The 14,257-nt window shown below is 45.6% G+C and overlaps 1 protein-coding gene across 2 annotated transcripts in view; it reads left to right on the top strand.

Moving 5' to 3' along the window:
- Positions 1-14,257, top strand: part of Rhbdl3 (rhomboid like 3) — a 55,711-nt gene that overhangs the window by 27,397 nt on the left and 14,057 nt on the right. For both annotated transcript variants that reach the window (XM_070027231.1, XM_070027230.1), the window contains 2 exons: positions 68-180; positions 7,991-8,091. In XM_070027231.1, the coding sequence (XP_069883332.1) occupies positions 68-180; positions 7,991-8,091 (214 nt within the window). The remainder of the gene's footprint in view (positions 1-67; positions 181-7,990; positions 8,092-14,257) is intronic.

Below are 14,257 nucleotides of genomic sequence, written 5' to 3'. Positions count from 1 at the left end.
TCCTGAATCTTCAGCCTCTCTTCACATGGTGTTTGTTGAGTGAACTAATGAGTATGATCTGTTACAGGATAGAACATCTGGGACTTAATGTCGTGCTGCAGCTGCTAGTAGGGGTGCCCCTGGAGATGGTACATGGAGCCACCCGCATCGGGCTTGTCTATGTGGCCGGCGTTGTGGCAGGTAGGAAGGAGGGCCCTGAGTCCAAGGGATGAACCTTCCCAGGATGGATTGAGGGAGAGCCTGTAAGTGGGACAAGCACTAGGCTTCCAGGTCACACATGGAATTCTCATTGCCAAGGTTCCAGGCAAATCTCCCACCTCCCTGGAGCCCAGACAGGAAGATGTGTGAGGCTTAGTGGGGCAGAACACAGGATTTGGAACAGGCAGATTGACAGTGTCTACATTCTATGAGCTTGGAAAAATGCTTTAACCTCTGTCTTGGTCCTGTCATGCTTGAAGAAGGAACTAACGAGCTCTGTAGGGATGTAAGAGCTGGTAGGTAGGAAAACGGTGCTGTTTAAATTGTGCAGGTTGTGGTAGAATGCTAGCCTTGAGCACAAAAAGCTCAGGGACAGCACCCAGGCCCTGAGTTCAAGCCCCACAACTGACTCCACCACTCCCCCCCCAAAAAAAAAGTAAATTGTGCAGGGTGCCAGGTGCTGGTGTCTCTCACACCTGTAATCCTAGCTACTCCGGAGGCTGAGATCTGAGGATCACAGTTCAAAACCAGCCCAGCAAGAAAATCTGTGAAACTCTTTCTCCAATTAATTGTCAGAAAAAGTAGAAGTGACAATGTGGCTCAAAGTGGTAGAGCTCTAGCTTTGAGCAAAAGAGCTCAAGGACAGCATCTAGGCCATGAATTCAAGCCCCATGACTGAGAAAAAAAATATGCAGGGTGAATGAGATTGTGTAGGGCAGCCATGGGCCTAAACCTATGTTCTTGCTGGCCAGAGCAGCAGCTGAACCCACAGGGAGATCTTGCCTCTACTTAAACTAACCATTGTCCCCTTGATTGACCCTCTGAGAACAAGAGGAGTCTGGTCTAGGAGACAGTGGAGAAGTTGAGGGTGGAGGGGTGTGTCAGCCTGACACCTGCATAGGTGTGGCTGTGGCAAGTGATCCTTTTCCCTGGAGCAAGGAGTAGAGAAGGGAACTGGGGGAGCAGAGCTGATTTCTGCAGAAAAAAATCTCACCAGCCCAGCTTCTGCGCACCAGGGATCCTCCCTCATTATGTTTCCAACTTTATTGCTCTTTTTTTTTTCTTAAAAAAATTTTTTTTTACAAGGTTTGCTACCTCAGCTCTTCAGCTTGACAGCTGTACCCAAGAGAGTTTTGTGTGTATGTTTAAGTGAGATCTTAATCCTTTCTGAGTGGCATTAAACTTATCATCAGAGAGCTGGGCAGCTTTGGCCTTATAAATACCATCCAGGCAGGGGCCCTTGGTAGCCACTAAACTGGTCTCAAATATAAAAGGGAAGGATCCCACCCTACCCCTGTGACACTGGTCTGCTAGTTGGAAAACCCTTGACCTAGAAGATTCTCCTGTTATTTCTATCTGTGGTCACCAGTTTAGACCTTGTGCCCTCACAACCCTTTCCTAGAATCTCCCACCTACTGTGTCCTTAAGAAAGGTCGACCAGATCTGGGAAGTTGGCTCAGTGGTAGAGTGCTTACCTCGCATGCGTGAGGCCCTGGGTTCCATTCCTCAGCACCACATAAGCAGAAAAAAGCTGGAAGTGGCGCTGTGGCTCAAGTGGTAGAGTGCTAGCCTTGAGCTGAAGAGCTGAGGGACAGCACCCAGGCCCAGAGTTCAGGTTCTGTAACTGACAAAAAAAAGAAAGGTCTACAAGGGCTGGGAAGGTAGCTCAGTGGTAGAGTGCTTGCCTTGCATTCATGAGGCTCTGGGTTCGATTCCTCAGTACCAAATAAGCAGAAAAAGCCAGAAGTGGCACTGCGGTTCAAGTGGTAGAGTGCTAGCCTTGAGCTGAACAGCTGAGTGTCAGCATCCAGTCCCAGAGTTCAGGCCCCATGACCAACAACAACAACAAAGGTCTAGGAGCCTGGCACTGGTGGCTCACTCCTGTAATCATGTCTACTCAGGAGGCTGAGATCTGTGGATCAAGGTTCAAAGCTAGCCCAGGTAGGAAGTCACGAGACTTAACTACCAAAAAAGCAGAAGTGGTAATACTCAAGCCTAGGGATAACGCCTAGGTTCTGGTTTCAAGCCCCAGGATAGGCACACACATACATACAAAAAAAAAAAAAGAAGAAGAAGGAAGTAGAGCTGCGACTCAAAGTAGTAGAGTGCTAACCTTGAGCAAAAGAGCTCAGGGACAGTGCCCAGGCCCTGTTATGGAGTTCATGCTCAATAACTGCTAAAAAGAAAAAAAAAAAAAAAAGAAATGATCAAAAGAAGATGGGTACCAGTGGCTTACATCTGTAATCCAAGCTACTCAGAAGTCTGAGATCTGAGGATCATAGCTCAAAGCAGCCCGGAAGAAAAATCCATCAGACTCTTATCTCCAATTAATCACAGAAAAAGCTAGAAGTGGCACTGTGTCTCGAGCAGTAGAGCACTAACCTTGAACAAAAGGAACTTGGGGAGAGTGCCAAGGCCCAGAGTTCAAGCCCCAGGACCAGCAAAAACGGGGGGGAGGGGTAAGGGGAAGGAGGGGGGTGGAGGTCTAGGGTGGTGAAGTGCTGTGTAAGAGAGAGAAAGGTGAGGGAGGGAAGGAAGGAGAGAGAGAGAAGAAGGAAAGAAGAGGGAGGGAAGGAGGGAGGGAAAAGCACCTCTTTGTACTCCATTTTCTCAGCCTCCAACACACCACTGGGTCCTTACATCTAGGGAGTTATAGCTTCATTTTCTATACCTAGACACTCAAGAGTCCCAGATGTTAAATGGAAGGAAACGGGGAAGATGCTCGTAACACTTGCAGTTAGTAGTCAATTAGATGGGGGTGCTATATTACCTGGAAGACAGCAATAAGATCCAGAATGACTCAGACCTCAGTCAGAACAGATGACACAGTCGGGAGACGGCAGGTAGCACTCCCAGTGATGTCAGCATGGAGTGGGAAGTACAGACACAAGTGGGATTCATCACCTAAATTGGTGGATGTAGGGCTGTAGCAACCTGCCAGCCAAGAGCGAGCCCTGTGCTGCCTGAGTCATTGAGTCAGAACAGAGGTCCCTCTGGTCACCACATATCATGCCATTGATCTTCGGGACTGAGTCAGTTGATCTCCTAAGCCTGTTTACTGACAGCCAGACCAGAGGGAAGAGCTACCTTGTACCACTATAATTAACCTCTACAACCATCCCATGTGGCAGTTACTGCTGTTTTCTACCTGGTATAAGTAACAGAACCTAAGACTTTGGGGTTGGGAATGTAGTTTAGTGGTGTAGCATGTATTTAATACTGGCCTTATGTTTAATATGTGGGAGGCTCTGGGTTCAATCTCCAGCACCTACACATGCACACATAAAAGAGCCAGAAGCCAAGGCTTATAGGAACAATTGACTTGAGAAGAAGACACAGCTCAGATGTGATGGGTTTGGGCTCACACTCATACTGTGTTCCCAAAAACTGTCCCATACACATTACCATAGTATAAAGATGACCAAGAGGTAGGTTTTTGTCTTTGTGCCTTTATTATCATAAAGAAAGGGAGACATGATAGGTGTCAGGGCTACTTTCTGATTTCTGCCTAGTGAAAGTATTGCTAGCTGGGAATGTGGCCTAGTGGTAAAGTACTTGCCTAGCATGCATGAAGCCCCAGGTTCAATTCCTCAGTACCACACACACAGAAAAAAACAGAAGTGGTACTTTGGCTCAGGTGGTAGAGTGTTAGCTTTGAGCTGAAGAGCTTAAGGACAGCACTCAGGCCCAGAGTTCAAGCCCCACAAACTCCCCCCCCCCCAAAAAAAAAAGAGAGAGAGAAAGAAAAGTATTGCTTATCCAATGTCATCACATTTTATAGCAAAAATGGCTCACCCTTACTGTGTGTATACAGTTTCCCGAAGTGTGATACAGGGCTCCAAGATGTTGTGCATCACAACAGTTCTGTGATGTGGGTGCTATAACACCCATTTTACAGGCAGTTTAGAGAGGTGATATGATCAGCCAGTTGAACTGCAGTGAGCCCTGTGCTTCTAATCAACATTTACGCCAATAGGCAACTCACTCATGACAACTAACAGTGTAAGCTATTAACAGTGTAACTACTTTAAAAGCCAGTATCTTTTCTTCTTCTTATGTCTTCAAAGAGTTGTACAAGGAGGTTTCAATTTAACTTATCCATTTATGTGTACAATGCATCCTTATCAGTCACTCCTTCCATCCATCATGCTTTCCCATCCCCATCCTTCTCAAGTTCTCTAGTTCCATTTTCGTGTATGTACATTCAGTGCTATGACTGTATAAATTCATCATTCCTCTCTCCATTAACTTGTCCCCCCCTTTAGTTCCTGTACCTCCAGTGAAGACATGTTTTAGCTTTCTGGTATTTGTTTTGTTAAACTGTCTGTTGATAGCTCAAATAGGTTACAGCATGAAATCTCCTGTGTATATCATACTTTAGTCAATTAAAACTAGTATCTTAAGTACATCACTAATCTTTTTTTCTTTTTCTTCTTTTTTTTTTTTTGTCGGTCATGGGGCTTGAACTCTGGGCCTGGGCGCTGTCCCTGCACTCTTCAGCTCAAGGCGAGCACTCTACTGCTTCAGCCACAGCGCCACTTCTGATTTTCGAGTGGTTTGTTGGAGATAAGAGTCTTACGGACTTTCCTGCACAGGCTGGCTTTGAACTGAGATACTCAGATCTCAGCTTCCTGAGTAGGTAGGATTATAGGCGTGAGTCACCAGCATCCAGCTCTTTTTATTTTCTGAGACCCACGATTTGAACTCAGTGATGCTTTTGCATATTGGCTGGTGCTCTACCACCTGAGCTATGCCTCCAACTTTTTTCTTATAGATTATATAGATTATAAGACATGTATGCATTCCCAGAGCCTAGAACCTTTTAGGTAATAAATATTAGTAGAGTACATGAAAGAACACATGAATAAATAAGGTTACATTGCTTACATGCAGTTGTTGTGCCAATTTTTACTTGGATTTTTGCTAATGGCTAAGAAAGAAAAATGCCTTATGCCTTAAAACTTTCCAAGTTAAAACTACGGAAAGTTGTGCTTCATGCAAGGTCCCCAATTGATGAGTTCTGGCATAGACCCAGAGTGTTGTTTTGAAGTCCCTTGTAGTCCTGATTAGAACCAGCCCCTTGATCCACCACTGGGTGGAGGTAAGGTTTACCATCACTGCAGTTTGCCATTCTCTCCCCATCTGGTGTCCCCACAATCTCTGTGAGAATTCATACTGGTCTTATGAAATAGTCATCCCGAGGTTCCTAGCTGGTGAGGGGATCTTGCTGGGCCTGTATTTCAGGTCATGTCTTAGGATAGCCTTTGGTACTCTATATACACATATCCCTTGTTTGTGTTCAGACCATCCAATCCTTTCATCCCCCAGCTCATTTGCAGGAAAGTCTAGCCTGTGGTCCAGGTTTCTAGAACCTCAGGATTCTAGAACCAGGATCTGAGCCTCAGCCCCTGAGTCATAGGCCAAGCCAGGGATCATTGAATTCCTCTAGAAGAAGCATTTGAGGTCCCCTCTAGTGTGGATGGTAGGATTTTTCTCTCCCCCACACCTCAATTCAAGTAGGGCCACACTCTGCTCTGTAGGTAGAGGGTTCTGGTCAAGTTTCCTTTGAAAAGATGGTTTTACTGCTCAGAATTTGGAAGACTTTAGATTTAATTTTGTAGATGTGAAAACTTGAAGCCTGAAGAATTCAGGGGCAATTGCCCAAGGTCATATAACAGTCTAGCCACATACACACCCCATTCTGTATATGTCTATGGACCAAAGCTGGCCTCCGCCCTAGGAATCAAGACTCTGAATCATGAATAGGGTGAAGGAAAGGTCAGTGTTGTTCAAGTTGATCCTGCCACGGACTCTTTCCTGCCTGCAGGCTGCCTGTAGCCTACCCTGGTGGATGATGCTGGAGTGGGAAGTGGGAGCTGCCTTGCCAGAGAGGCTGGGCCTTCTTCTCTCCAAATGGTAATTAATGAGGAGCGGCTTGGGCAGCCAGCCCTGCACAGCCCTGCAATGCAGCCTTCTCAGACAACCCGCCAGGAGAGCGTGGGAATCCTTTGTCATGCAGATCTCTGCCTATGTATGTGCCACCCTGGGAGTTTTTTCTTTCTCTTATATATGGCTGACCCTGTGGCTGGGTCATCAAAAAAAAAAGAAAAAGGAAGAAAGAAAGAAAAGAAAGTTATCTGACAATAGATCAATACCTTATTAAAGCCAGAGTGAAGGCATGAAAGAGGTACAGAAAGATTTATAGTTGCCCTGGGAGGGGAGAAGAACTTTGGGAGTCCCCAGTTCATTAACAGTTTGGGGTTTTCTTCTGAGAGATTGACATTTAAGTATTTCTAGTGGGGAATCTCTTCCTTGAAAGTGCTCACAAGGGATTAGGGAGAGGCAGATGGACAATGACATGCTGATATTCTATAGGGGAACTCTCCATGTCCAGATTTAGAAGGTCAGAGTTCCTGACCATCTTCCTAAGGTGTGGATCCCTCACCCCTGAGCCTGCAGAAGTCAAATCTCTGCCTGTCCTTCCCGTTTCCAATGGCTAATTGGCTCCAGAGCCTGCAGGCATTTTCCAGTGGTTGTTTCTGCTCACTCACCCAGGCCAGCCACTGCTCACTCTCTGTTGCCCTGGGCTCTACCTCCCAGTTATTTTTAGTCTCCTGTGTCTTGCCCTGGAAGCCAAAGCATTGATCACACTTAAATAAGACCAGAACAATAAATTTCCCATCTCCTCTCTGCCCAGCTTTCCTTCCAGAGCAAAATTTTGTCATCCCCTAGACCAAAAGCCATAGGCCTCCCTTTCCCCCAGACAGTATGACATCATCTGTATCTTCCTAAGAACTTTTCAAGGACATTTTTTTCCTCCAGAAAAGTCCCCACTTGGGATCCTGTTGGTCTTTTGTGCTTTTTCAACTACAGGGTGATGGGGAGTGATGGTGCTTTCTAGATACAGCTGCGTAAAGGGGACAGTGGTAGAAGTGTCTGTATAGGGGGGTGCCTACTTTTGAGAGCTTTGATCAGTAACACACATTTTGGATTGGGTATGTAGCTCAGCAGTAGAGTACCTGCCTAGCATTTGTGAGGCCCTGGGTTCTATCCAAAAAGAAAAAAGAAAGAACATGAGTTTTGTATCAGGCAGAATGGACTCAAGTCCTACTTCTAGCACTACCAGGATACTTGGCTCAGATTCTTCTCTTTTCTCTGCTTGAGGGTGGAAGGGAGGAATAGATGTAAAATGCTTGCCCAGTGCCTTCCATGCACTGCCTGTGTGTAGCCAGTTCGTTCTGGGTAACTACTGTCACTTGTTTTTGTTGTTTCTACTTCAGAACCCTGTACCAGCACAATGTCAGGTAGAGAGGCAGGTGATCTAGGTTATAACTCAGGACCCCCTTTGAGCAAATCACACATTTTTTCCTCCTCCTCCTGTTCCTCCTCCTCTTCCTCTTCCTTCTCCTCCTTCTTCTCTTCTTCCTCCTCTTCCTCCTCCTCCTCCTTCCTTCTTTCTTCTTCCTTCTTCCTTCTTCCCTCTTCTTTTGAGACTGGGCTTGACTGTAGCCCAGATTGGCCTCAAACTCATAATCCTTCTGCATGAGTGCTAAGAATACAGGTGTGCCACCCACTCTTGGCTCACTTTTTCCTTCTTTAAATCCTGCATTCCCTTGTGTAAAGTGTGAAAGTTGAGTCAAGTGCTAATTTCTACCATAAACTAATTCTTTGGGAAATCCAAGGCAACGTTGGTATCAAAGGAGGAAGAGATGGAGGCTTTTGCTGTGGAGTCTTCCCACTCAGGTATAGCTGAGCCCCATATTCTTGACAACTCTCCATTTTTCTATACTAGGGTCTCTGGCTGTGTCTGTGGCTGACATGACTGCCCCTGTTGTGGGCTCTTCTGGAGGGGTGTATGCTCTCGTCTCTGCCCATCTGGCCAACATTGTCATGGTGAGTCATTCCTGTTCCTACAGCTCTCTTCCTTGCCTCTTCTCTGTCATTGCTGGACCTGACCATTACACTACTAGAGCTGGCCCAGCCTAGGCAGACCTGCTTGTTTACAAGGTTTACATGCACTCCTCCCCCTCTGCAGGCCTACTCTAACTGGGACCCTCCTGTACCTGTCCACATTTTCTCTAATCATGGCATAGCCTATGAATATATCTGTCTCATTCTTCTACCTATTTCCTACTTGGTGATTTTAAAACATGTTAACATTTAGTCATTAGAAGCTGAGCACAAGTTAACTGAATAAGCATGATGCCCTGGGTTCAAATACTAGTACTGACAAAAAAAAAAATTGGCCACTGGTATGCGTGTCATTGAAATTCCTGTTTGCCATAGATGGTTAAATAAGAAGACCTTAGAGATTACCTCTCTCAAATTCTCAAGTAGAAAAAAAGAGGCTTTGAGGAGTAAAGTGATCACCCAAACTCACATTGAGGTTATATATAATCAGGACTTCAGTCGAAAAGTTCTGACAGCCATTCAAGTGTGGTTCCCATGCACCAGCCCCTCACAATGGTGGTATACAATGATGGGCAGTGTAGGAGTATGGTCTACAGAGCCCACTTCCTAAAGGGTGACCTTAGACCAGTTACTGACTGTTTGGTGCCTCAGTTTCTAAATCTGTAAAAATGAATGATAGGCAGTAAGTGAGAGAAAATGAACATAACCATGTAAAGTTAATTTCTCACTCCTCACAAAAGAAAGAAAGGAAGGAAGGAAAGGAAGGAAGGAAGGAAGGAAGAAAATTTAAAAAAAAAAAAGAATGAGTCTGATGGGGGATGATGAAGCGCCACCTGTTTTGATGGAAGTCTGAGTATGGAGGAAATCTGAGTCTGGTGGGGTGTGGTTGCCCTGCCTCATGTTCCTCCTGGCCTAGGAGCCTATAGTTCTGACACTCTTCCTGGCTAAGGCTGCTCTTGTGCTCAATGGTGCCCATTAACTTAAGAGGAAGGAGGTTGGGAGACACAAAGAGAAGGGGACAGAGGGAGAGGAGGGAAGGAGGGGAGGGAAGGGAAGGGAGGACAAGTAGGTAGGCTCCTCCTCCCCACCCCTCCTTATCCTGTCTATCCCCACATGGCTTTTGTGGCACTGTTTGATTGTACAGAGCCTCGCTTACAGTCCTCTTGCAGCAGCCTCCTGAGTACTGGTATTTTCTTGAGCAGTCCAGTTCTCACTGGACGGACACACACACACACAGACACACAGACACACACACACACACACACACACACACCTTCACACACACACACACACACACACACACACACACACTTTTCTTTTCCCAAATGTCCCCTTTGTAAATGGAGTAGGCAGACACTGAGTAATTACACTTGCTCCTGGCCTGAATTTTTTGGCAACTTTCAGTGACTATGGGTACAGTTTGCATGTGTGAATGTGAAGGTGGAATGTGTGTTCATCCATGTATATTACACACACACATGAGTTCAGTCTCTGAAAGCCCATGAGCCCAGGTTGCCTCACATAGCCCTTTTAAATGGGTCATTCTGTATCAGTGCCACATCTTTCCCCAGACACAGCTTTTCCTCTGAATTCCTCCTCCTCCTCCATTCCCCCTCCCCCTGCCCCAATTCCTCTCTGTAGGAAAGGAAGGACTGACCTCCTCCCTCCCATTCCTCCAAGATGTGGATGCGAATGGGGTGGGGGAACACATGCCACAGATCAAGAATATGGGAAGGGAGAAAGAGAAGTTCCGAAAGATGCCCTAGTCCCACCCTCCTAATCTCATAGAAATAGCCCTGATGTCCCAGAAATTCTCAGTGGGCAGATAGTCTACCTAAGGCTGAGGATCAGGACAGAGGGGAGGTGTGGAAACAGTGTTGCTCCAGTTCATACTTTGGTCTGACAAGTAGCCCATGACCTGTGGCTGTGGTGATCACGAGCAGTCCTTCTGAGCCCTTCCCTGTCTCAGTGCCTTCCCAGAACAAGCAGCTTTCCCTGCCTCCTGAGAGCAGTAGGCAGGCTCCGGGGTGTATAACCTTCTCTAGAAATATGTGTGGTGCTTTCTCATTAGGAAAGTCACTGTCCCTTTGTCAAGGGGCCAACTTTACCCAAATTACCTCAGTGCTGGGCAATTCAGAGATGTATTGAACTAACCATATGATCTGTAGCCTAATATGTGTCAGGTACCCAGGCTTGAATTCAGGGCCTGGGCACTGTCACTATCTTTTTTTTTTTTTTTTTTTTTTTTTTTTTTTTTTTGTCGGTCGTGGGGCTTGAACTCTGGGCCTGAGCGCTGTCCCTCAGCTCTTCAGCTCAAGGCGAGCGCTCTACCACTTGAGCTACAGCGCCACTTCCGGTTTTCTGGTGGTTTATTGGAGATAGGAGTCTCACGGTCTCTCCTGCCCGGGCTGGCTTTGAACCGCGATCCTCAGATCTCAGCCTCCTGAGTAGCTAGGATTACAGGCGTGAGCCACCAGCGCCCGGCTTTTTCTTTTTTTTTTTTTTAAATCGAGGCTGGTACTCTACCATTTGAGCCACAGCTCTACTTGCAGCTTTTTGGTAGTTGATTGGAGAAAAGAATTTCATATCGTTTTTCTATTCTGGCTGGCCTTGAACCTCAGTCCTCAGAGCTCAACCTCCTGGGTAGCTAGGATTATAGGCATGAGCCATTGTCACTGAGCTCCCAGAAACACTTGAATGTCAGCAATTTCATATGGATCAGCCTAAAACTGTCTTTAACTCTAGAATGAAGATTTATTATTTATTTATTTATAGTTTAAAATATTTCTTATTGAGATTAAGTGGTTATATAAATTTCACTGTATTGTGAGATAGTGATACTTAACGTCAAAAACACATTTAACCTTCATGAGGCAAATTATCATCATGGTCTATAATGTTTGTGAACTCTATGAGCTTTGACAATACAACTATTTCTCCTACATCGGGTGATATGTACTCCCTTTTGTTTAGTGTAAGCTGTTCCTTCTTTCCCTCTCATTCCCTCGCTCCCATCTTTGCTCTTGAGTTGCTTAGTTCGTTAGAATGAAGATTTAGAGTGTTATGTTTGTACATAACACCTTTCAGAGCAGAAGGCAGAAAAACTATGAATTAAATATTCAGAGGAACTGGATTTGAGAACCTAGTCACCATCTTAATATTTGAGTGGGTCACACACAATTGTGGAGCCCAGCTGCTCTCATCTGTAATTCATCTTCACAAGGCAGTTGTTAAGATGTGGGATAGTAGACTTGAATGCAAATCACCATACAACTGTGAGATCCCCCTTGTACACACACACACACACACACACACACACACACACACACACACACACACACACACACACACACACACACACACACATGTGTTTATGTGTGCGTTTTTGTTTTTTTGGGTCAGTCGTGGGGCTTGAATTCTGGGCCTGGGCACTGTCCCTCAGCTCTTCAGCTCAAGGCTAGTGCTCTACCACTTGAACCACAGCACCACTTCTGGTTTTTCTGCTTATGGGGTTTTGAGGAATCGAACCCAGGGCCTCGTACTTGCAAGGCAAGCACTCTACCACTGAGCAACCTTTCAGCCCCCTGGCTGTGTTTTTATATAGAATTCCTTTAGCTATAAATTCTGCCTGATGTCTATACTGAAAAAAAATCTGTTGTTTTGGCTCCAGATACATGATTTAAAAAAAAAAAGTGGTTAGTATTTCTGTTCTCAGAACTGTTTAAATGAGACATTTTGCTACCCTAAATGAAAATATGTCTTACTTGGTATGGTAGGGTACCCCTGTAATTCAGTACTCAGGAAGCTTAGCAGGAGAATTGTAAGTTTAATGCCAAGCTTGACCCTGTCAAGATTTTGCCTCAAAAAGACAAATGGCCAGCTGCCAGTGGCTCATGCTTATAATCCTAGCTACTCAGGAGGCTGAGATCTGAGGATCTCAGTTTAAAGCCAACAGAGGCAGATAAAACTGAAAGACTTTTATCTTCAGTAAACCAACAAAAAGCCAGAAATGAAGCTGTGGCTTAAGAAGTAGAGCACCAGCCTTGAATGAAAAAGCTCGGGTACAGCACCTAGGCCCTGAGTTCAAGCCCCATAACTGGCACAGGCAAAAAAGAAAATACAAACAAACAAGCAAACAAACAGAAAACCAGGTAGGGTGGCTCTCACTTATAATCCTGCCCATTTTGGTTTGTTTGTTTTTTTTTGGGGTCCGGTCGTGGGGCCTGAACTCTGGGCCTGGGCGCTGTCCCTCAGCTCTTCAGCTCAAGGCTAACGCTCTACCACTTGAGTCACAGCGCCACTTCCGGCTTTTTTCTTTTATGCTTATGTGGTGCTGAGGAATCGAACCCACGGCCTCAAGCATGCAAGGCAAGTGCTCTACCACTGAACCACCTTCCCAGCCCCCTGCCCATTTTGGAAGGCAGAGATTGGGAAGATTAAACTTCCAGGCATGAGCAAAACGTTTCCAAGACCCCTTCTCAATCAATAAAAGTTCAATGTGGTGGACAAGCACATTTGTCATCCAGCCAAACAGGAGGTGTAAGTAGGATTGTGAGCCAGTCCAACCTGTGCATAAACACCCTACTTGAAAAATAACAAAAGCAGCCGGGCACTGGTGGCTCACGCCTGTAATCCTAGCTACTCAGGAGGCTGAGATCTGAGGATCGCGGTTCAAAGCCAGCCCGGGCAGGAGAAACCGTGAGACTCCTATCTCCAATAAACCACCAGAAAACAGGAAGTGACGCTGTAGCTCAAGTGGTAGAGCGCTCGCCTTGAGCTGAAGAGCTGAGGGACAGCACCCAGGCCCAGAGTTCAAGCCCCACGACCGACAAAAAAAAAAAAAAAAAAAAAAGAAAAAAGGCTTGTGTGTGACCCCAGTATAGCCAAAAAAGAAAAATAGATTGTTAGACATGGTGGTACATATCTGTAATCCTCAGGTATTCTAGATGAAGATCATGGTTGAAGGCCAGCCCTGACAAGAATAACTTGATATACTATCTGAAAATTAAGCTGAAAAGCAAAAGGATTGAGAACATGATTCAGGTTGTTGAGAACTTGCCTAGCAAGCACAAGGTCCTGAGTTCAAAGGCTCAATACTGGGGAAGGCTGGGGTGTTTTATGTCTTTTTCCTGCCTGGGCTGGCTTTGAACTCTGATTCTCAGATCTCACATTCTTGAGTAGCTAGGATTACAGCATGAGCCACCAACACCTAGCAAAAACATGTCTTATTTTTTTTCTTTAAAAAAAGTTTCAAAAGCTGATAGTTTATATCAAAGAATTAAGGTTGAAGGCTGGGAATGTAGCTTAGTGGTAGAGTGCTTGTCTAGCATGCATGAAGCCCTGGGTTCAATTCCTCAGTACCACACAAACAAGAAAAAAAAAAAGAATTAAGGTCGACCAAATATCTGGGCTGCAAAAAAGACCTGCAATCAAGATTTCTTATTTTAAACACTGGAAATATAAAGATCCACTTAATTGAATAATTTATTAGTTGCCTGCTACTGGAGTCCGTAGACCAGAGTTCCATTTTAAAATATGCAGAATATTTACTTATACTTTCCTTTGTCTGTTAGATGGTTTCTTTTTTTTTTTTTTTTGTCGGTGGTGGGGCTTGAACTCTGGGCCTGGGCACTGTCCCTCAGCTCTTCAGCTCAAGGCGAGCGCTCTACCACTTGAGCTACAGCGCCACTTCTGGTTTTCTGGTGGCTTTTTGGAGATAGGAGTCTCACGGTTTCTCCTGCCCAGGCTGGCTTTGAACCGTGATCCTCAGATCTCAGCCTCCTGAGTAGCTAGGATTACAGGCGTGAGCCACCAGCGCCCGGCGGTTAGATGGTTTTTTTTTTTTTTTGTCGGTCGTGGGGCTTGAACTCTGGGCCTGAGCGCTGTCCCTCAGCTCTTCAGCTCAAGGCGAGCGCTCTACCACTTGAGCTACAGCGCCACTTCCGGTTTTCTGGTGGTTTATTGGAGATAGGAGTCTCACGGTCTCTCCTGCCCGGGCTGGCTTTGAACCCTGATCCTCAGATCTCAGCCTCCTGAGTAGCTAGGATTACAGGCGTGAGCCACCAGCGCCCGGCGGTTAGATGGTTTTTTAAAATATTTGAGATTTGAATTTTTGCAAATTGTATCATATTGTCAAGGCACAAGGAAT

The sequence above is a fragment of the Dipodomys merriami genome, unplaced genomic scaffold (genome assembly GCF_024711535.1).
Source record: "Dipodomys merriami isolate MVZ:Mamm:240054 unplaced genomic scaffold, mDipMer1.0.p SCAF_19, whole genome shotgun sequence".
In the NCBI taxonomy this organism is placed as follows: domain Eukaryota; kingdom Metazoa; phylum Chordata; class Mammalia; order Rodentia; family Heteromyidae; genus Dipodomys; species Dipodomys merriami.
Note: the sequence above shows the minus strand (reverse complement) of the source record. Positions and strands in the feature narration are given on the sequence as shown.